We start from the raw sequence: 23,713 nt of genomic DNA on the forward strand, positions 1-23,713 counted from the left end.
AACTGGAGCACACCTTCAGAGGCGAACTCATTCCATGTCTTGCAGACAGCTGTCTTAGGAGGGGATAAATCATCTCTGGAGGTATCCACCTTCCTTGGTTGACTGCAGAGGGGACTGGGGCTAGATATTTAACATTGGCTGACAGCAGGTGAAATAGGTCTTACCTAAAAGTCCTGTGAGAGGAAGTAAGTATCAGTAGACATCAAAAGGCAGTATGTTAAACTGAAGATACTTTGAATGTGCTTACACTACCATTTTCATCCTAAAAGATAGGTTAGAAATAGGAGACACTAACATTTAAGAGAGAGCTCAGAAAAAAATCTGTGTTCCAATGCCTGTACCAGTTACATGTTTTCTCTCTCAGATAAATGTTCCCATTCCCAGTGCCAAATTCCCAAGAGGAAGGTTTTTATCCACATAATTAAATTAAAATAAAATGTCAGCAGGGTAAGGAAAACCAGACACAGCTGTTCTCAAACCATTGAGATCTATGCTACACCATAGTGCGCTGGCAGAGTTTGCTCCCAGCACTTCCAGAGCAAGGACATTTAAGCCAAAAACAGTTTTACAGAGACCAGTTATTTCAGTGCTTCATGGCAAAGCACACATATGGCAATTTTGAGGTCACAACTGGGAAGACTGAGAGGAAATTTGGCCAAGAGTCAAGATCAGGGAGGTGGCTATTGTGATCTCACAAAAATCGGTATTTCAGTTTACTGAAGGTTGAAGAAGAAAAGAGAGATTCAAGAGTTCAAGTCTGTCCTACAGACTTCAAAGACCAGAGGAAATACAAGAATGCAAAGATTTTGTGGAATTGTTGGCTCCAAAGAGTCTCCAAAGCTTTGATTGTCTGAAAAAGATGTATCTAGTCATTGAAAAGGAAGAAATCAAACATCATATATAATCTTTTTCATAAACACTGATATTGTATCCCACTGAGAATCATATGGTTGTATTTTGGGCATATTTCCATATTTTAACGATAGAAAACATCCATTTTAGCTAGATTTTTACTTGTCAGCTGTGGTGTCTCCTCACAGACTCAGGAGGTCTGAAGCAGTCAGGTTTCAGACACAAACAAATGCAAAACCTCTCCGGAAATGAAGCAATATTGCAATAATCATTTGCTTACCCATATTTACATCATTTATTTGCGCTTTGACTGAACAAATTCCTGTCAGAGAAAATAAAACTGTGATTACTTTAATTCAGGGCATGTACAGTCCACCTATCATCCAGCTAATTTACTGTGCTCACAACTGTCTCTCTGCATAATGAATTAGATAATCCTTTCTAAATGTCCACAAATAATTTAAATCCTGTTTCAGCAAGGCAGTTAAAGCCTGGCTCTATTCAGCAAAGTGCACAGGCCCATCTAACTTTAGTCTTTAAGTTGCATCTTATGTCTTCAACTGTTATTTTTGTCTTCAAGTAACTTTGCTTATGAAGTTGTGCTTGTTAGTGGGTATAAAGTGATAGGCTTATTTTAAAATCGAGTTTTCTATGTAGCCTAGATGTCCGTCTTTTTAAAGGGTGTTATGTTACTTGTTGGTTGACTGACAATATATTGTGTCCATAGGTCCTCTGGATTAAAAAAAAAAGAAAGGTTTATATTATTTGTGGATATATCAAATATTCCTTTTGTATTAGGCGTTTTTTTCCTCTATCAACTATTTGGAGACAGTTCTTGCACACAAGAATATATTTCTTGATGAGAAATAAATATATGGACAAAAATAAGCCATGCCATGTGAACATCTTTTAATTGTCCATTACCTGTGTCTTAGTTATTCCTAGCATCTGTCACTGAGGGCTCCAAAAACACATTACTGCCTTATTAATGTCAGTCATTTCCTTATTAAGATTTGTACTGCCTGAAAGATGCAGTGAAAAATAAGATAGCCATTAAAAAAAAAAAAAAGTGAGAGAGAATGGATCGTTTAGTAGTAATGGTATTTTCATACTGATAACCATTTCATCATCCTGGGCCACGCACATTTGCCATCAGGACACACAGCAAGACTATAAAGTAGATAAATTACTAAATCTTCAAGATGCTGTGTCGTGGTTTAGGCTTGTTAGGTTATTGTTTCTCAAGTTCAGGATTCCAGCTGGAATTGAAGAGAGGTGGCCTGATTACCAAATATGTTGGTATTTAATGAAGTAGTCTGAGAGCCTGAGCCATCAGGAGTGAGTACCAAGGCTGGCAGTCTCATACTCAAAACCTTGCCCAATTCCACTGTCACGGGAAGCCTCAGTTGGGAATAATGAGGTTTCTTAGGAGTCTCCAGTTGTGTTCTTGTGGAAGTGCAGTATGGCTACCTACTTTCGGGGGGTCTGGGAAGCCCCATGTGTCCTTCTCAGGGGGCACAAGTGGGGAACACCTTGCTTCAGGACCCTTGTGGCGCACGTAGCACCTGCAGAGGTGAATGCCAGACCAAATAGTAGTCACAGTCGCTTTTGCAAAAGCTGGGGGTGGTGTCCAGAAAGTGAGAGATGTTTCTTCATTTTCTTCCTCACCCTGAGGGACTGGAGCTTGCCTCTCCCGTTGCCCACAAGACCATTGCAGCTCTGTGGCTCCTGCCTCTCTGAGGAAGGAATTTGTCCCCAGTCTTTGGTTTGGTGCAGTTACCTTTCAGCCCAAAAGAAATCAAGATTCGGTGGGCAAAAGCGAGAGGATATGGCTATAATAGGAGTTGTAGGAAATACTAAGCCAAAAAAATTAAGTACAATGTATTGCAAGGATGATTGTAATAGTAAAGGTGATAAGGAAATGTGACATTTTGTGTACCCTGAGCAGAGTCTGTGTGACAGGCTGTAAATAAAACACTGAACTACATGCTTTCAGATGATGATAAAAAGAAATATTGAACAGGCATCTCACTTGCTGAGCGCTGCCTGTTCTGTGCACTGAACAAAGCAGGGGTCCTGTGGAAAAATAGTAATTTTTATTGCAAACAAATAGGGTACCGTAATGGCAAAATAAAGCTGCACAAATAATATTATTTCTGGCATTTTCTCACTCTGAGGACAATATTTCACCTTGTAATAGAGGCCTTTATACATTTATTTTCTCGTGGAATTGACACGGTATTATTATTAAATATATTGTACTCCTTTAAATTTTATGTGTGATATTCAACATCTAAGGAATTTAGCATTTCAGTTGTGTCATTTACTTTCTTCTCATTCATATAGTTTTAATACTCTGGAGCAAGGAAATGTATATTATCTGGAAAGAATCGCAGAGGTTAGGTAAGTTAGGGCAGACATACAGAAGAAGAGCACCGGGCAGCAAAACTAAGCAGATCATCCTGGTGCGGTTGCATGCTCATAAATCCAAATTCTCCTGCGCAGTTGAAGCAGGTTAGGTACTGAGGCCTTAGTTTGACAATACAGTCGAACTGGCTTTAGCTCTCTTAGTACTTGCTCAAAAGCAGGGTGAACAAATGATGCAAAGCACTACTCTGGCATAAACTCACTGTGCCAATTCAAGCTGTTCAGGAGAAGTCGATAAATTGGTTTTGTGCCAGAAGATTTTGTGCCAGCATAGGTGGTTTGGCTCTGCATCGCCCTGTGCCCCATCTGATATCATCTTTCCCCTCGCTGCTGGCACATGTGAACACATAAAACCAGCATGAGCCCTATATCATGTACTCTGGCTGATTCGTGTTGCCCGTGTTTGCTGTGGGTCATATTTTCATTGCCAGGCCACCTAGCCACACACAAACCTAGCACTGAACGGCAGTGGAGTTGTCAGGAGAGGGGTGAGCTGTCTTTCAGCCTACCTGAAGACCTCCTCAGCTGCCCTTTCTGCGTTGTGGCCTCCATGGGATGCTCCTCTCCTGCGTGCTGAACCTCGGTGGTCGGTTCCTGCATTCAGTCCCTTTCCATTTCTCTGTCAGAGCTGACATGCGATTTGATGTTGCCTCCTACCAACCCCTGGTAATAATATATTTTCTGATAGTCTTTTTGGAAATGAATGGAAAGCGTTCATTTTTACAAGCAGTGGAGAAAGAACTGCCATTTGTAACACCCACATTGTGAGATCCATTTTTAAGAAAACAGAAAACAGATTTCTTATTGAAGGTGAGAGAACATTTTCTATGGCAAGCGTGACATCCAAATTCTGCTTTAGAGTTATGACTAAAACTGTATAAAACTTTTGTCTTTTTTTTCTTTGAATTAACTCATCAGCATGTGAGATACTTCTCTCATCAATGTTAAATAAAAAAAAAAAAAAAGTATGACTATGTGGGTGGCTTGATGTAGCACAGGGATGGCTAAGCTGAGTCAGACCAAAGGTCCAACTCACCCAATACCTTGTCTCCAACAGTGGAGTTTTCCAAGGAGGACAAGAACAAGGCAAGTGTGTAATGATGATACTCCTGAATATACTCCTCTGATAAAAAAAATCAACAGTTGAGAATTTCTTGCTTAGTGGAGATGTCTCTATATTTAACAGTTCTTGATGGGTTTATATTCCGTGAACTAGTCAAGTAGCTTCTTGAGCCCCTTTTTAATACAACATTTTTTATTCAGCCGTTTTTACAGAACATGATTTTTCTAAAGCCTTTTTAGAAAGCCAAAGCCAAGTTCAGGCATGGTTTAACAGAGCAAAGTCCCATTGCAATACTATAACTGCTATAGGATGTCCAACACTGAAAGTTGCATGGGGGCTTTCAAAATAATTTCTGGCTCTCAGATTTGTTAAGAAAACCTGAACTGACAGTAATGTACAGGGATCTAAATTGAACCCTCAGAGACTTTGTGTATGTGGGATGCCAAAATTGGGTGGATCCAGTTTCAGTGAGCTAAAACTAAAAAAAACCCACAAGCTGAACAAAAATCCCTATCCTGGTAGATAGTAGAGGATGAGGCACAAATGAGGTCAGCGTGGTGAAGATGGTCTGTGGGGAAGCAGCCCTGTGTGTAAACCAGTACATCTCTGGGTTGGACCTGCCCTCAGCCTGGTTTCGTGAGTCGGCTGCGCAGCCCCTGCTCCGACCCCAGCACTGTGCAGGCACAGCACTGTGGCTGACGAGGGTTTTGAGTGACACCATCCCACTCCCACTCAGTTTTTTTTGTCTGCAGACAGCTCAATGTGCAAAGAAATTTGGTGCAGGAGCAAATGGGCTTAACCCTAGCTTGCAAAAAGTCGGTTTGCCTCCATATCAGCCCAGCAGTCCGTGGCACGTGGAAAGGCTCTGTTTCCTCTAAGGCTCCTTCAGGCGTAAAGTTATCCTGCTGCTGTGTGAAAACACAAATAATGAGGGGAAAAAGAAGACAAGAAATAGAGGGGGAAAAAGAAAAAAAAAAAAAAGAAAAAAAAAGGTGGTACCAAAGAATGAGAAAGAAGCTGGGAGGAGAGGAAGAAGAAAAATGAACACGTAGTAAATGCATAGTAAGGAACACTGCAGTTTTCCTAGCTCTGATGAATCGCAGCCTTGTCTTCCCACTTTGAGCGTTGAGATTGTGCTCAGGGCTCACCAATTTAACAATTTTATCCCCAGGTCCTTTCCTCCAAGGCATTTAGCCTGGATTTTTCATTAAAATCAGGTATTTATTTTTTTTTTTAAATTCAAGGTTTGGTCTCTAGGTTATGTGTGTTTGTAGGTGATTGGTTTGTTCTATATATTCAATTTGCTTGCCTTTTTACAATAAAGGCAGGCGTGTTTTAGAATGAGATAAAAGAGAATTGCATTTAGGAGTAAAAAGCTCTTTCAAGAAAACTGCATATTCTTCTCTCATTGTGCAGCATTTGTCATAAATACACCTTCCTGTTCTGTCGAGAATACGGGAACAAGAAGCAAAAGCAATTAGGTTAGGGCCATGTTGTGATTGTCCTGATGAAGGTAAGGAGGAGCCCGTACCGTCCCTTCCTACCAGCTCCTCTTCTTCCGACAAGGTGGGCTGGGGTGTCTGCCAGGGGGAGAATTTGGTCTGGGGAGGGGTGCTGGGCTGGGGGAGGTGGATTTCTGGCCTCTGAGCGAAACGTCTGCATGGGGACTTTAGGGAGACTGTGCCACTTGGTGGCCACTGCCCCCATCCCTCCGCCGTGGGCCGGGCTGTGGGACGCCGTGATGATGAATAAGGAGAGTTACCTGCTCATGATTACCCCCCTCACGGCAGTGGCCCGGCTACACTGCTGGGCTTTTCCCATTAATGCTCAGGGAATACTAATGTGACCCCTCAGCTAGTCCCCTGCTACACCTCTGAGGATCCCTGCTGCTTTTCCGAGTGTGATTTTTTTTTTTTTTTTTTTTTTTAATGGTAAATCCCTGCCTGTGCTAATGATTCTTCCTAGCAGTAAGAGTGGTGTTACTGGAAACAAGGTGGAAAAACGTCTGAATGTCTGAAGTGAGTTATTTTTAGAGCTGTGGTTTGCATGAGTATGCTTAATGCTGGTGTATTTGTCGAGGCCATGGAGCAAATTAAAGTGTCGCGAACAAAGGTCTATGTGCATGCAAAGTTGCTTTTCATCTGGGCAGAGCCGTAGTTTAGCCTGAACATACAGCAGCTGCTATCTCAAGATGGAGAGCAGAGAGATAAGTGCTAAACAGCACTTGGGGAGTCTATTGGGAAGTATAGTTTTGTCATATATGAAAAATGATACAATTAGAAACAAAAAATTTGCCTTAGAAAAAAAACATTGGAAAGGAACATCTTCAAAGCAAAAAAGCAAAACCAGATTAGTTTGCATCCTTTTTTTTGGGGGCTGTTTTTACTGGGCAGGTAGCATATCTTCAGTTGCTCAGGAAACTATGATGAGGTTTCTTTTTAAATTCACAGGTATTAATTTATGTAAAATTATGTAATATTCGGTACATATATCAAAAATAACATTGACCCAGACCAAGTAATCTGCTCCGTTAGATAAAAGATAGGAACATTGAAATCATTACAGCTGTAGAAAAATGTTCATGATATTATGACGTTTTAACCTGAGTTTTGCTTTCCTGTTTGCATCACTGCTGGATTGTATTGACAGTAATATTTTGTATGAAACAGAAAACAATTTATGGAGTCTATAAAGGAATCTTAATGGATGTTTCATATTCAAATCTTTGTGTTATTTAGGATACACATCAGCAACTTTGCTCCTTGTTAATGCAGAAATATCTTTTATAACCCTGTTATCATCCACTTTCCTTTAGAGCAAGGTAGTTTGTGACCTGAAGAGCAGTCTGGCTCTTCAAAGGAAAAGGAAGAAATCCTCAACTTGCAAAGATAAAGATCCGTACCATTAGGTATTCCTAGACCTTAAACTCAATTTCAGATGGGCTTTGTTTCTGCTGCCTGAATTCACGTTCAGGGTCTGCACAGATGTTCATTAATTTCCGTGAGGGGTACATTTGAAAATAAAGTCCTGCACGCTATTCCCCTGGCCTTTAGTTCAGAACGATGCTAGATCATGTTGAGTCTCAATGTCAAATATCTCTGTGGGGAAAGACTAGAAAGTCTGACCTATTTGCATATGTGAGGGGGTATGGCAACAGTCTGCCGCGCTAATGTAAAAGGGGAAGGTTATTTTACAATAATAAAATTGCAGAGATGATAACCTGCAGTTCAAAAAAGAAATTCATACTGTTTTTTACAGACAAAAAGGAAGAAGAGTGGGAACATCAGCTCAGAGACTACGGCCAGTTTTTAATAAGGGCTGGATGGCTTCATGGCCTCTAACAACATTTTTATATAAATGAGTTGAGATAATAAGGCTAATCAAATGTCATGCTTCAAGTAGTCAGTTCATGGCCTGAAGGGATTGGGAAGTGCTTTTCCTCCACTGTACAGATGTGCTTCATTGATTAGGATTTGTCCATTCTGGAGGAGGGTTGCAGAGCCAAAGGCATCCCTGATGACTTGCTGCAGCCAGTAAGTCATACGGAGTCCCATCAGCACCTTGGGTATTCTCTTTTACCTGAATACACAAGTATTGCAGCAGCCTGAACTCTGTCATCAACAGCAGTTAAACATGACCATATCATATGGCAGTATTGCTGAGCGATCGTGAAAACTTTGCTTAAAGTTTGCACTGCAGATCAAGGTGCAGAGATTTACTTGAATGAGTTAGCAGATTGGCAGGTTTGTGCTGAATTCATGTGATCGCTTGCTGGTTTTCCTGAAAGGTAAAGGTTCCTTCATAAAAGTTGGCAGTTAGAAGTCTAGGCTTCTTTATTCCGTCTTATTACCTTCTTTCTCAGAGCATAGCATCCACAGGCAATAGTGGTACAGTGCAGTGCACAGCCTGGCATGCGTGTCAGAGCCTTGATTCATTAAGATTTGAGGTCAGAAGAAGGGGATGGTCTGATTTCTGTTAGATATTCCAAGGTCAAAGGTATGGTAAATAATAAAAACCTCACAGAGCTACAATTGAGTTAAGAAGGTGAGGGCATATAACACTGTCTCCATAAAAACATTCAGAATATTAAAGCAAATAACAAGGTATCCCAAACAAGATTTGTTTTTGATTTCTGCTGGGAGTTGAGAGGACAGTGCAAATAACTTTAATACCATTTGTACCTTAGCTGTGGTGCCTACGGGATGCATTCACACAGAGCTGAAATCACTAATAGTCACTTACTTTGGGCTTGCCATACAAATTACAATATAACATAGAGCCAGACTGCATCTTGGAGGCTGCCTCGCCATGGCGGTGTGAGCTGACTCTGTGTGTGTGTCTGTGGGTGTGTGTGTATAAAAGGTCTCATTTTGGCTGGTTATTGCAAGCAGTGAACTTGGAAAAGCTTTATCGAAGTTCTTTGTGTGACAGGTATATAGTGGAAATTGTACATAAAAACGGATTCCCTTTCAAATTAGAGGTTTTGTTGTATAAAATTCTATCATAAGCTCAATTCTTAGTTGGTAAAAAAAATTTTTTTAAGATACCATAGTATCTGTAGACAAAAACTTCATGACAAATTTTTGGAAAGCAAGTTAAGCTTTGGCTAAGATTTGGGGAAGATAAGAGGGCCCTCTTGTGGACATCATATATATATATATAGATCTTCTTAGACACATCATCTAAACGGACGAAGGAAGAAATCTGTTTGGTCAGTGGAGAAGGAAGATGGCAATTTTGTTTATAGCTTTGAGTTGTATTATGCATAGGAAAAAAATCAGGGTTTGGTTAAATTCTATCAAGTATTGCAGAAACACAAAGTTCAGTGTAAAATGGGAAGTCAGTGGTCTGTCTCAGAGGTATTCAATTGAAGTGACCTGTCATCTGCTTGCTTAATGTCTTACAAGAAAATCTCTACAGTTGCATCACAAGAAGAGGAATGTTAGGAGAAACAAAGTTAGCCTTTTCATCTTGTGACTGAGCAGTTGTCTTAGTTTTTGTGAACTGTTTCAATGAATGAATAGGAAACTATTACAGTGTTCATCAGTAGAATCACCTGAAATTCTTTAATATCTATATTGTCATATTGTTTACCTTAATGGAAGTGAATCTCAAAAGTTATGACCAAACCTAAATATTTTAGAAACTCAGCATGTAGGTCAAGAAAATGGTTGTGATGCCTGGATTTTACAATGATCGTTTATAATTTATGGTCATTATGCTTGATGTCAGAATTAATAAAGACTTGAGGCAAGCTGAGAGAGAATAAATTGATGTACTTTCAAAGGGATCTCAATTACTGGGCCTTTTTATTGTTAATTACTTTATTAATTGAGCAGAATTACTGTACTGATTCAAAATGAGTTGCAGTGAAAAATCCCACAGAACTTTCGTCTGAGCATCCCAGATTTGGAAGAGAGCATCAGCAACTGAGCTATTAGTTGGAAATCAGAGGCAGCATGGTTAGGGAGGGGACCTTGGTACATGCCATTTGTGGCACAAACTGGTTTCCAGTGAAGCCAGCCAGCTATACAGGACCACTGGTGATGCCTGTACTGCTTGTCTTACCTAGCCAGAAAATAAAATGGAATGGCAACAGCTTCTTCGAAAACAAGGAAGAGGATGAAAGTAAACATTGTAGTTGAATTTAATGTAAATATTATGTTCTGTTTCAGACCTAACAAAATCTGACTGAAGAAATATAAACGTCAGAAGACTGAAGGGTCTGGCTACCTTTTATTTCTCTTTTCAGGGGTTCTTTGAAATTGAATTTTCCCTATCATCAGGTGTATTTTTGTTGGCAGCCAGGACTCTTGCAATAGCAGATCTCTCATAATTCTGCGTGCAAGTATGTAGGGTGTTGGGTTTTTTTCTTTATAGCCATTACGAAAGGCCTCATGTTGTTTGTGTTACCAAATAGGTAGGAGTTCTGCATCCCCATCTCCTTGCATCGGAGCTGCATGCTCACTCCATCGCCTGGGCAATAACCCACTCTGGGGAGGCTCCACCTGAAACAGGGACTTGCTCTAAACCTTGCTGGCAGCTGCTCAGAGACTGCAGCCTGATAGCGAGGAAGGTTTTGTGGCTTGTCCTGTGTTCAAAAGGGATATGTTATGAATCCTGTTGTGTTAAACCATTACCTGTGATTATAGGCATCAGACTTGATCAGGAGCGTCCCTTCCCAATATGGTTTCTGTAACCCTTGGAGGCTAAGTTGGCAAAATGAGCTCGAGCTGCAGATCCCTCTTGCTGCGCTGTCTCCAGGTTTGTTCTTCTCTTGTCCCTTGCCTGTCATCACCTTTCTTTTCTCTGTCCAGCGCTTGTTTTCTGCTGCCGCCGGATGCTGCAGGTCATCCCCTTAGCTCATCTCACCTGTACTCATAACATCTCTCTGAGGATGGCAGGTTTGGGTTCCTCCCCACGCTGGGGCTCGGGGCAGCTCTGGGAGGAGGCAGGGCGTACGGTAGTGCAACATCCTTATTTCATTTTCCCTTCGATTCAGTGGCATAGCAAAGGCAGAGACGGGAAAAACCTTTTTGAGGAAAGATGTCACACATGCCCCAGATTTTCACGGTTCTTGTGAGACACAGCAATGATCTCTGCACGATAGGGATGAGCTACAATGGGGGCGATGTGAGCAATGGATTCCTCCTTTGCCAGTCCTGGCCACAAAGGATTTGTTACTCTCTCTGGCACAAAGGTATGCAAGGTCTTGCATACAGTATCTATAAAGAATCTTATGGATTAGTATTTCCTCCTATGTGTGCTCACACGCTGTCTCTTATAAGGTAGAAGGTTTTTATTATGCACGTGCTTCACAAAACAGCCAAATTCTTATTATTTGATTTATTATTGCATTTTATATTTATACTTCTTTCAGCAAGACTCGCTACTTCATTCCTTTCAGCAATTTAAAGAACACTTAGAACAACTGAGCTTGATATAATTTAGGCAAAGAACAAAAATCTCTGGAGGGAACTTTGTTAGATTTGTGTCTCATCAAGAAATGATTTACAATTTGTATCAAGGTTGTTTGATGGGAAGTGGCAGATTTGTTTTTCCATCAAATCGCCTAATCGTACATTTCTATTCCAGACCACTTTGTTCTCAAATAAATTGTCATTTCCCCATCTTAACCATTCTCTATGTTCTCAGACACAGCAAAGCTGGGGCTGCAATTCTCAGCCTTTGGGCTGAGACATGTAAATACCCAGCATCTGTTTCTGATAGCAGAAGGAAGGGAAATTTGCTTTCAATAAAGTGTTTGATAGAGCAGCATCTGCAAAGTTACGATACAAGGCAGAAAACATGAGGCTGAGCATAAGAATTTTCTGGTGGACAAGAAGCTGGTAACAAAACGGGATGTGCTGGAAGAGAAACTTTCTGGTTTAAAAGAAAGTTATTAATGAATTTCCTCAGGGCTGGTCTTAGCTCTGATGCTATTTCATGTTTTCATTAACGATGTTGGCACAAAAAGCTGAAGTATGTTAATGGAATTTGCTTAATGACCTTGAGGATTTCAGTAGAAGAGGTGGAATGAAGTCTGGTAACGCAGAGTGCAAGATCATGCACTTGAGGTGAGCAGAAACAGGTTTCCTCTATCATCAACTGAGTGCTTATCAGCCAAAACGGGAGGAGCAGAGACCTCTGTGTATTAGCCAGTAACACAGTGAGTATGAGTTTCCAGAGTTATGTGGCCCCATAAAAAAACTAATGCAATGTAAGGGTGTACATTGCCAGTGGAGATAAGAAGTATTTATTGTACAAGGTGCCTGTGAGACCTTATGTGAACTTTCACTGATTCTGGCCCTGTATAGTGAAATGTGAAGTCATGCAAGGTCAAATGCCAGGAAAGGACTGCTTGGGTGGTCAAAAACCAGAACCAATCTCAGGAGCTTCCAACTCATCTTACTTTTGTGATCCTCCTATCAAAAGCTAGCATGGAGTGCCGAGATGTTGGAGAACTCAGGTGGACCTTGGAGTGAAGTGACCTAAGTGGGGGACTGCAGAGTGGTCACTTCTGGCTTGTCTTATCAGAAGAGACAGTAACAACTAGTTCAGCTTCGTAAAATGAAAGCCAAGAGGTGTGACTGCTCTCTGATCTCCAATTTAAATGCCATTTCTCCTTCTCTGATGTTATATTTATAAATCCTGTTGATGTATTTGGAGTGTTAACCCAAGAGCAACTAGATGTAAGTAGAAGAAGACCAGGTTTAGTCTGGGAATGAGACTCATGTTCCTAACCATGAGAAGCAACCTTCACAAGCTCTTCTCAATGGGCGCAGTGGCATGAAAAGGATATTTCAAAAAGGGCTAGAATTTTTTTCTGAAGGGTATAATAGAGTGCTGTTATCTATGCTGGCAGGGAAGGGCACTTGGATGTCTGGGATTCTCATTTTGCTAAATAAATCAGCAGACCATGTTTTCTGGGTACCTGAGCATCCCTACCTCTTACTCCTGTGTATGTTTTCTTCACTGGCAATGAGGCTGGGTCTATCTACATGTTTAAACATAGAGTTAGGTGCCTAACTTTATGCTCTGTGTTTGAAAATTTATGCCTAAATCCTGAAGGCAACTACACCGGAAAAACACGTGTTAGCTCAGAAAACTCACATATATTCATATGCTATTTGTGTGCGTTTTTAAAATACTGGGATTAAAACTATGGGTAGCTACATCATTTCATTAGTCTAGGAGCTGTTCAAGATCCAGATTTGATACCTGTGAACAGAATTAATTTATTTAGGGACATGTAGTTGCTGCACTGTCCTCCCCAATTTCTAGGGACTCTGTATTGAACAAAGTGTCGTTGAAATAAATATTCATGAAGTTGCTCAATAATTCAGGGTGTGCTGACTCAGAGTGTTATAGCCCTAGTTAAAATTGCATATAAAAAAACCCTATCTCATAAAAGGCAAAGCACATTCCCTGTGCTCTGTCTTGGGTAGCCAAGAAAGAAGAAGGGAGGGCAGGTATGATCTAGTTGGCGAGTTGGTTCTGGTGATGTGTTTTCTGATAGGACTGTACATTTGGTGACAGAAGGCTGTGCACTGTCACGTAGAATGGCAGAAGCCCTGGGGCGAGAAGGGACCTCGTAGAATGGCAGAAGCCCTGGGGCGAGAAGGGACCTCGGGAGGTCCCTAGGCCAACTCCCTGCTCACAGCAGGGTCACCACTGAGCACAGCTGGGGTTGCTCAGGGCTCTGCTCTGTCCCGTTAGGTCTTAAAAACCTCTAAGGATGGAGGTCACAGAGCTTCTTCAGACAAAGCTTTCCCAGCGCTTAATTATTCTCATGGTGAAAATTGTTTTCTGTGTATCCTCCCCTTTTTCCATTTATGACCATTGTCTCTCCTTATCCTACCATGCACGTCAGTGAAGAGCCTGGTTTCATCTTCTCACTGACGTCCTCTTGGGTACTGGAAGGCTGCTGTTTGGTCCCCACCTAACGTGTTAGACTTGTCTTTAAAATACTTCATTAAAATCTGCATCCTCACAAATGTATATACTCCTATGTCAAGAAAAAAAGTCTCAGGTCTCCCAGTTTCCTTTTGCAGCAATAGGTCCGGAGATCCATTTTCACTAATGATTTTGAAGGGCGTGTGGCAATGTAATATGTAAAAAATGTGATTATTATTTTAATGGTTATCCGTTACTTTAAAAAAGTACAAAACCACAGGTCCTCCAAAAGCCCACAGTTTTAAAAGAAAGATGTCAATTTGCATAGTCCCAGGCCAGTTGTCTTCATTCCTAAAGTATTTAGGAAAAAAAAAAATTGTCTCCACAAATGTGGTTTTTACCATTGTTTGCGGTACAGATGTAGAACTGGATTTTGAAAGTAATCTTTCTTCTATATAATACAAATCTAAACCAGTGCTATGTTCAAATAGCTTACCTAGTATCTCACTCTTCTCATATGCTTGTATAGCTCTACACCATTATTGAATTTGCCCTAGCTTCACTTCAAGGAAAATTAGACTCTTTAGGTGGAAAAATTCCTAATGTACACGCAGCATTTGTGTTGCCACAGGTTCACTCTCTTCCTTCTACCCTTCCGGATTACGCTAAATCACTGCTGTTAAAAGATGTTTGTTGTCAGAGAGTAAGTGATCTCTAAAGACACTCTTTGTCATTTGTCATTCTTTAATCAGGTGTGGGACACTAATCTTCTGATCAATAGCCATGCAAAAAAATAAAGTAGTGCTGTGAAGCTTTTCTGGGGTTTTTCTGATAGCACAGATACAGAATTTAATTTGATATTTCAGAGGATATTTAAAAAAAAAAAAAGAAAAAAGCACTTGCAATTTCTAAAATTAAAAATCAGACGAGTTTTATAATGAATCCTAGAGCAACAGATTAATGTAAAAGAAACTGGAGTTGGTAACAGGGAGTATCCCTGCTAACATGCAACCACATGTGAGGTTTCCTATTTCCTAAGTGCCTCCTGGTGCCCAAACACATTTCTCTTGCCTGTAACAGACTGTGTCATCACAAGTAACTTCCTGAGCAACCAACCCAACCACCTTTGCTCTCCAGGACCAGAAATACAATCCCAGCTGTTTGACTCCGAGCCCTCTCCCTGTCTCACTGATATTCTGATATATCAGCAAGGACAACAAAATTATGGTGGGCTGTTTTTCTAACTGCTGGTTTGGAGATATGTGTGAAACAATAAACAACTTAAAACTTCTGTTTACTTTGGGAATGCTCCAGCTCTAAAAACATGCTTAGAAAGAGATATCCTAACATGACTGCTACAAATATATCATTGGTACAAAAAGTGGTGAAATGGAGGTTCTCGGTAGTTACTTCTTGCTCGTTACAAAATGTTATGTTACTAATTAGTTTTTGAGGTTGGCCTGAAGCTTGCGCTCTGTGAACACGTCCGTGCAGGCAGGAAGCCTTGGACTCCAGGCATGGGGTTCACCTTATGGATGGAAACACCTGTATGTAGGTGCCTAGAATGTAGACATCTCCAAGTTCGGTGGGTAACTACGCTTCCATTGTGGTCAAGGTACACAGTGCAATGCATACGGAGCCTCTAAAGTGATACAGCTCATGCCGGAGCAGGCACCTACCTTTGGTCAACTGCGTGACTCTCCGGACACACACCGCTGCCTCTGTTGAACAGCGACCCTCTGGCTTCAGAGGTCGCTTAGACATGTAGCTTATATGTATACCACTGCATTTAGATGTCATACCCTGGAAGTAGTATCCAGTCCCTTCTCTGAGCTGGCATGTCCTACAGATTTAGCTGCACTGCATGTCACTGGGATAGCAAAAAGAGTAGTTAACCAACAGAAATTCATGGTGTATTTGGAAATAGGAAACAGTGGCTGGTTTTCTTCTGATTGAATTCAAAGCCGTGGGACAAAATCCCAGAGGAATCATGAGACGTAGCAAAAAATTTATCATTTTGTACCTCAAAATGCAAGTGTTTTTTTTTTTTTTTAATTTAACTCTGCCAAAGTCAATGGCTCTCTCAAAGTTCTCTTTTGATGTGGAGTAACTGAGTGTCTGTAGGACTTTACAGCCACTGTTTTAAGTAAGCACAGTGTCATCATCGCATTTAAAAACAGCAGAAGTGGTGGGTGATCAGATGCTCTGCAAAAACAGCCAGTTAAGTGCTTTTCCTACATGCTGAATGGGTGATGTATGTGGTAAGATTGGATAAACGTTGACTTCTTAATGGTGACAGCTGTTCTCTCAGTAAAAGACTTGTAAAGAAACCCATGTAAACCTGAGAGGACAGCCAACAGTATTAAGGTCACAAACTTTTGTAAAGGATGTCTAGAAAACCATTCCCATCACAGTGGTCTAGCATCCTGTGACAGATGCTGAGCTTAAGAAACCTATGTGCTGTTGCTACATCATCTTCTGAAAAGTTAGTGAGCTAGCTAGTGTTTATCTGACTTGGTGGATAATTTGTATGATGCCTCCTGCAGCCAGATGGACGTACGTATCATTTGTGCACTGTTTCATAGCTTTTTCGTTACAGTACTGTTGGTCTGAATAAGAAGCATGGAGTCAGTTATTGTTACGTTGGGCAGGTTATCTGTAAATTAAGCACAGCATAGATGCAGTGACACTCGGCACAATAGTGCTGCCAGCCATGAGCTGATATGTCTGCGTTATGCTAGGATGACTAGGATGGCATGTCCAGAGGCAATGAAGCTGGTGAGGGGTCTGGAGCACAAGTCTTATGAGGTGCTGAGGAACCTGGGGTTGTTTCGCCTGGAGAAACGGAGGCTGAAGGGACACTTTATCGCTCTCTACAACTACCTGAAAAGAGGTTGTAGAGAGGTGGGGATCGACCTCTTCTCCCAAGTAACAAGTGATAGGACAAGACGAAATGGCCTCAAGTTATGCCAGGGTAGGTTTAGGATGGATATTAGGAAAGATTTCTTCACTGAAAGGGTTGGAACAGGCTTCCCAGGGAAGTCGTGGAGTCACCATCCCTGGAGGTATTTAAAAGACTGGTAGATGTGGTGCTTAGGGACATGGTTTAGTGGTGGTTTTGGCAGTGTTTGGTTGATGGTTGGACTTGATGATCTTAAAGGTCCCTTCTAACCTAGGCAGTCCTATGATTCTATGATTCTATGTCTTTTCCCAGTTCAGATCAACCCAACAGTGTTTCTTTGCTTTCTGTGTCCCCCCACACACACACTTTTTGCATGATCTTACTCCCTAATTGTTCATTATAATTGTTCATTATATAATTATCCTTATTTTTGTTTCATTTGTTTACCCTCTTCACCATTACCCATATTGATGATACTTGGCCTAAAGAGAGGCTGCTGATTGGTGGTTAACTCTGTTACTGCCTCTGAGAACTTGGACTTCAGGATTAAACTGGGAAGCATAAGGCTTTTGTCCACATAATGCAGATCCTTCTTAACCCTTCACCTTGCCACGACCTCTGTCATTAGCAGAAGTGTGCTGCCAGGATGGCTTCTGCTGGGTATTTCAGACCTTTCCTCGGGAGCACACTCACTTCCAGGATTAAAGCTGCTAACTTCTTGTCTCAACTTGGGTCGTAAACTTGACCAGGGCTTTTATTTTCCCCGCTACCAGGAAGAACCAGAATGTGGATGGTTTTATGATGCACCTGGGTTTTTCACTCGTTTTGATTCTTCTTTCTTCTGACTGTTAGTGTCTTCCAAAATATTCTCCAGTGGCTCTTTTTCTCCACCTCAAGTACTCCTCTGTCTCTGCCTCGTCTGCTGTGAGTGCGCTGTTCTTTTATGAAGCTCATCACTCCCTGCACGTAAGGTCTTGCCTTTGAAAGAAGAAGGGATAGCTTGGTTTTTCTCCTCTCTGAGCCTCGAAGAGAGCTGCATGAGTTCTGCTTGTGCCGGCTGCTCCACACGAGAGTATGAGCAACAGAGAAGATGCCATTCATCCTTCTTGCCCAGGAGGCCATAGAGGATGTTTTTGTTCTCGATGTGCGGTGATCCTTCCCTTATTTAGTAAATCTCCCTCAGCTGGGATGTCTGTTCCATGGTGATAGAAGAGGCAAAATGCCCTGGTTTGGGATCACCTCCACTGACATCAGAGTCTGCTGCTCTGAAATTAATTTCTAAACCAGAGCAATACCATTGAAGGATTAATGTAAGATTAGAGTATTTATATTAAAATATCTTATAATATGAAAGAAATACATGTTCTGAGGCTATAACTAGAAGCTCATTTTAGCTGTTCTGTTAATTAAAGGTGGAGGTTTTTTGCCTAATGCTAATGAAGAGACTGGATTTCATGCCGGTGGGAGTAGAGCCTTCTGAATTCCCAAGTGCTTTTTAATTCTAGTGTAAACAGTAGTGTGCAGCCCACGCTTCACCACAGTGCTTGTTTGGGCCCTTGCATGGATCATCAGGCCTGTGCTCTGACCATCATGGTGCTTAGCATCTGTCCAAAAAATCAACTGTCCCATAGTGGCGACTTCAATAACCCATTTATTGCAGTACCTTATGCTCAAAAGGAGATGCGTTAATCTGTGGACATTGTATAAAGTTTCCTTTCAGGAGGAGCTAACATCATGACTGGTGGGCTGGTGTTCTTTGAAACATGATCTGAAGTGTTTGATCATGTCTACGGGTTTATATAGACAGTCACAAGATACACTGGCAAATACACGTTATGTATTTACTACAATTTTTCTTTAATTGACAACTGCAGTTTATGGCCAGGTTCCCATGTAAATTTTTACACACACACATGCATACACACGCTCATAGGTATATGTATGATTTGTATAGGTCTTAATTAATTTTGAATATTTTGTGTAAAACGTCTTCTCACTGCCGTGCCAGCATATTCTGCTTGGCTAGCCTTTAAGCAACAAGGCCGTCTGTGACAGCAGTTTGAGTGATCGATGATGGGAGTCTGTTGAAATGAAGCCAATAAGTCTGAGATGAGTTTGCTTTGTCAAACAGGGTAACCAAAGTTATTACTTAATTCTTTGCTGAGTATTTCCCACAGTGGGTGGCAGTGGAGTTTAACAAGCGTGGGCAACGCAAGGGGGTCATTTTCACCAACGAGAACAAGTGCACGTCTGTATTCAGAGTGGCTCAGGCATGTTCAGTGTATAGCTGAACTGATGCTCTTTCACTGAACAGTGAAGAAAGGAGAGACTGAAAGCCATCCCCAGTTTCATATTTTTATGAGTTACTTTTTGTCTTTATTTTAAGCTGACTCCTCAGCCATTCCTAGTGTGATTGCACACTGTGTATTAAGCACTGAGAGCTCTAAAATCTGCTATATTTAATCCATAAATGTTAACATTTGAAAAAAAAATAAAATAAGATAACTTTTATAATTTTCCAACTGAAACAAATGTGCATGACCTATGTATTTTTACTTATATCATGATTCTAGAGACATGACATCCTTTCCCCTGAAAGAAAAATTTCTGCCATTACTGCTGTGCAGCATCCCCCAATCTTCTGTGTAGCATTGAAACAGTGTCATCTGGACAGTGGCCTGGATCGTGTAGAAGAAATCTTAGAGTCTTCCCACCTCAGATTGGTTAAAAGGGTGATGGAGAGTCGCGAACAGAAGGTTAAACAGAAGGTTGTAAACTGTGAATGCAGCAGGGATGGCTGTACTCTTAGTTATTAGCGCTGTGGAAACTAAATGCGTGTTGGGCTGCTGTTAAAGGTTGCCTGCCAGATGAAGAAGCCATTCAGTTGCTAACGCAAGAAGGCAACACTCTGAAAGATGCACAAACCAGCAGCAAATTCATCAGGATAGTGAAAACAGATGCAGAAGTCAGGTAGTCACAAGGAGGAGCAGCGACAGACTGGCAAAAGTTTCTCACCCAGTCTGCATAAGGGAAGCTGCGGATGTTACACAGGGACGCGCTGTTCTCATTTCCCTGCATTTGCTTCGTACTCCCGTTTATTGCACATCAAACACATTTACATATCCAGGGATGAAATGGAAATGATTGATGCAAAGGAGGTATTTTTGTTAATTGTTGTTGCTCTGAGTCATGCCTGACTGGGACTGCTGGAAATGGGTGAGGAAAGATGGAACTATTATTAGAGGTATAAACAATTGTTGAGCAACTTTTAAACCCATCTGTTACCACATATCAACATCCAAAATTATCCAAAGAGGGAGGGGCAGCAATACAAAGACTAAGCCGATGCCACATCTCTGTCAATGCGATGCTGGCAACTGCCTCTGAATCTTTGTCCTTTTTTTTTTCATTTCTGCTCCTTGGAGCTTCAGTCATTTTCTGTCACAGCCCTATCAGTGCCTGCTGGATTTTGCAACAACTGTGTCTTACGCTCAGAGCTGATGGGTGTTTTGAGAGTTTGGCTGCTTTACCTGCGCAACACTAGTGAAATGCATCCACTTTTGGTCCTGTTAGTTGGAAAGCAATTCTTAATGTGCTCTCACACATGCAAGGTAGAGCCAAGATGAGATGAGCATCCAATTTGAGGAGGGAAAGCTGTGCTTGACGTGCTTAAAGACCGTGCTTTTTGCAGTGGGACTATACTGCAGAGCACACAAGAGGACTTCTGGTCCTTCCTGCTCTGCAAGAGTAGTGAAGAGGGATTTTAGAGCTGTGTAAGTAAGTGAAGTGTATCAAAACAGCTGAAGTGAAGTTTGATCATGTGTGAGCGACAGCCAGAAAACCCAAGCCCCAAATTATTTTGGAAATACCATCCTTCGGATTATCATCTGATGCTAACAAAAATCATGGCTCACAATGCAAGCGATAATGAAAATACATCCATGGCACTCCCTAGTTTATATCCTTCCAGCTGTAACCCTTCTGCTGTGAAATAATCCATGAAGCCGCTGTTTCCATCAGATTGTAGTTCAAGAAATGACCCTACAGCAGAAAATACTTCGTAGCTTGGCCTCATAGCCTTATTCCAGAAGGTAAAGTATAGATCCTCTAGGTGGAGAACTCAAAATGAATAAGAACAAAGCATTCAGCCCTGTTTCCTTTTGCTTAGTTTGCACTGGGGAAAATATCTGCATTTTTAGGAATATGTGAGAAAATACCTGTTTTTATGACAAACCTGAGGTTTATGGAGAAGCTATGGGGAATCTTTAGTGGCAGAAAATGAGGAATATCTGAAAAAGAAAGATAATTGTCTGGGAGATTGTTAGCAATTTCGAGATTTTTCATTTGACTGGAGTTAGCTCTCGTATGAGATGGCCCTCACAAAGTGTTGGTTTGTTTACAGGGTTACATGTCTGCAGCAAGTTTGCCTCCTGCTTACTTGCTTCATCATTCTCTAAGCTTCAGAAAGAGTACCGAGATCAGATTTTTCTTAAGAAATCTTAGGGCTCATGATTTATTAATGTATTGTTTGCAGTCAGATGAGTCATGCAAACTCACGAGCCTATTTTGGTACCAGACTGTGTGTTAATTTTAGTCATGAATCTTCTGCTGGTTATTCTAGCTGACAGAAATCATAAGTATTTTGGTTTTACTTTGTCTTTGTGATATCACCCTGTAATTCAGGTAAGTTTTTATTGAATAAAACATAAAAACCTCAATCTGTGAAAGCCTGCTTGAAGCATACTCATTGCAGTCCATTTCAGATTGCCATAAATAGATGTACAAACTGAATTCAATAGCTGAAAGATGAACTGACAATGTAAGTTCTGAAGTTATTTGGTCTATTTCAAATCAATATTTCTTGGTGTCTCTTTTGTATTCTTGACAGGTGATGTTGAATAATGATAATCTTTATATCAACAAATGCTTTTGTACTACACGATTATAACTAATTTCAATCAAGTACTTGTCTAAAATTAAGTCATATGAATGGATTTTGGGTTTCTCATTATCTTCACTCCAACCCATTTAATAATAGGGTGGCTCATGCCAGTCTTCCACATGGTGATATTTTTAGCACTTGCAGCATCCACATGAAATGGCTCATCTTTCTCTTCTACTCTGACCAAGCGCTGTATGGATTATCATCTTGTGTGTCTTGTGAGACATGCATGTCTCAGTCCTGAAAAGAGGTGGCAAGATTATATAAATCTCTTTTCCTGCTGTTTTGGATATTACTGAGGGTTAGCATTTCAAAGTAGGGAGGAGTACACTTTGGTTAATTGGCTTTTGCATAAAGTAACTACCACTGAACAGTTGATAGGTCAAAGTAATTCCATTTCTCTGATAGCTGCTTATTTCCTTTGATCTCTCTCTTTCTCCCAATTTACCTTGTATTTTATTCACAGTATTTGTGAAGCTTTAAGCTTTTTACTGTCTCAGTAGTCACTTAAAGTGTCTACATTACACTGGAAAAAGTGAAGGGGGTGGTGATAGTGGCTGATAATCGTTTTATTGGAGAATAAAAAAAAAAGGGACATTCGCTGAATTTTAAAACTGTGTTTAATGGTATGTTTCAGGAATTTCTACTACATCACGATGCTGAGGGATCCGGTGTCACGATATTTGAGTGAATGGAAGCATGTCCAGAGGGGTGCGACGTGGAAAACTTCCCTTCATATGTGTGATGGAAGAAGCCCAACACCAGACGAGCTGCCTACCTGTTACGAAGGAGATGACTGGTCTGGAGTCAGTTTACAGGAATTCATGGATTGTAGCTACAACTTGGCCAACAACCGCCAGGTGCGCATGCTGGCAGACCTCAGCCTGGTGGGATGCTACAACTTGACTTTTATGAATGAGAGTGAAAGAAATACGATTCTTCTCCAAAGCGCCAAGAACAATCTGAAAAACATGGCCTTCTTCGGGCTCACAGAATTTCAGAGGAAAACGCAGTATCTCTTTGAGAGGACATTCAACCTGAAATTCATTTCCCCATTCACCCAGTTCAATGTTACGCGGGCCTCTAATGTGGACATAGGTGAGGATGTGCGGCAACGGATAGAGGAGCTGAATTTCTTGGACGTGCAGCTTTATGAATATGCGAAGGACCTGTTCTTGCAGCGCTTCCAGTACTCCAAGCAAGAGGAGCATCAGAAGAACCGGCTAAAGAGGCGAGAGGAGCGGCGGCTGCTGCGGGAGCAGAGAGCTCACCAGTGGCCAAGGGAAGAGGCAGCAGAAGCAACAGTTACTGAAGATTATAATAGTCAGGTGGCAAGGTGGTGATGCTCCTCCATCTTGACTAACCAATGAGAGGATCAGAGAGTTTGTGGAACTTGGCTACCTGGGAATTAGCCAAGGAAGGCCTACCGCTTTGGTAAATGAGGCTGCATCTGACAACTACCCCTCCATGTCTCCATTTTTCTTGGTTTCTGCCAGTGAGGAGAATGTATTTTTTTCTCAGTCAGCATTAATTAGTGTTATTAAATGACAGTAGAATAGATTCCTGTCCAAAAAGACTTCCTTCAAAGCCCTAAGCTATGAGGATGGGTTGAAGAGGGAGTGTTAACAGATGTACCCTATACAATCTAAGCTACCAAAACTTGTGCAGACATGAATGAAAAATTGAAAAAAAAATCTGTTTTGGTTCCTCTGTGACATGAGAGCTGGTTTATTTCATACTGTCCTTTGAAACTGCAGTCCATAGCTTTCTAGTGAATGAAGTGGAGGAAAGCATATTGCCCTTCAAACTTCTACATCCTGTGTTTTGATTAAGGGAAGAATTTACTGAGGTGATTAAAAAAGACCAAGGAAACGCGGCGTTGGGGCATAGCTTGTTCTGTTCTGTTAGCCAGCAATCAGAGATGATTTATAAGTGAAGCGATGGGGGGTTGAGAGTACCGTGCCCAGCCAGGTAGCAGCTGTCTTTCTGAGTACGTGTGGCAAAGGGAAAGCCTTGAGAAATGAGGTCCACGCGGCAGCTGGGCACATGTTGTGGAGATTATCTGGCTGGAGGCAATGAAATCAGCCTTCACATTCACAAAAGGTGAAGAGGGGCCAAGCAAACTACAGGG

At 41.3% G+C, this 23,713-nt stretch overlaps 1 protein-coding gene across 1 annotated transcript in view; it reads left to right on the top strand.

The window, feature by feature from the left end:
• HS6ST3 (heparan sulfate 6-O-sulfotransferase 3) overlaps positions 1–23,196 on the top strand; it is a gene marked incomplete at its 5' end in the record, with an annotated part of 42,988 nt that extends 19,792 nt beyond the window's left edge. The window contains one exon of the mRNA XM_009891659.1: positions 22,220–23,196. Within this exon, the coding sequence (XP_009889961.1) occupies positions 22,220–22,925 (706 nt within the window). The remainder of the gene's footprint in view (positions 1–22,219) is intronic.
• Positions 23,197–23,713: the final 517 nt, after the last annotated feature.

Source organism: Charadrius vociferus, unplaced genomic scaffold (genome assembly GCF_000708025.1).
Source record: "Charadrius vociferus isolate BGI_N301 unplaced genomic scaffold, ASM70802v2 scaffold110, whole genome shotgun sequence".
In the NCBI taxonomy this organism is placed as follows: domain Eukaryota; kingdom Metazoa; phylum Chordata; class Aves; order Charadriiformes; family Charadriidae; genus Charadrius; species Charadrius vociferus.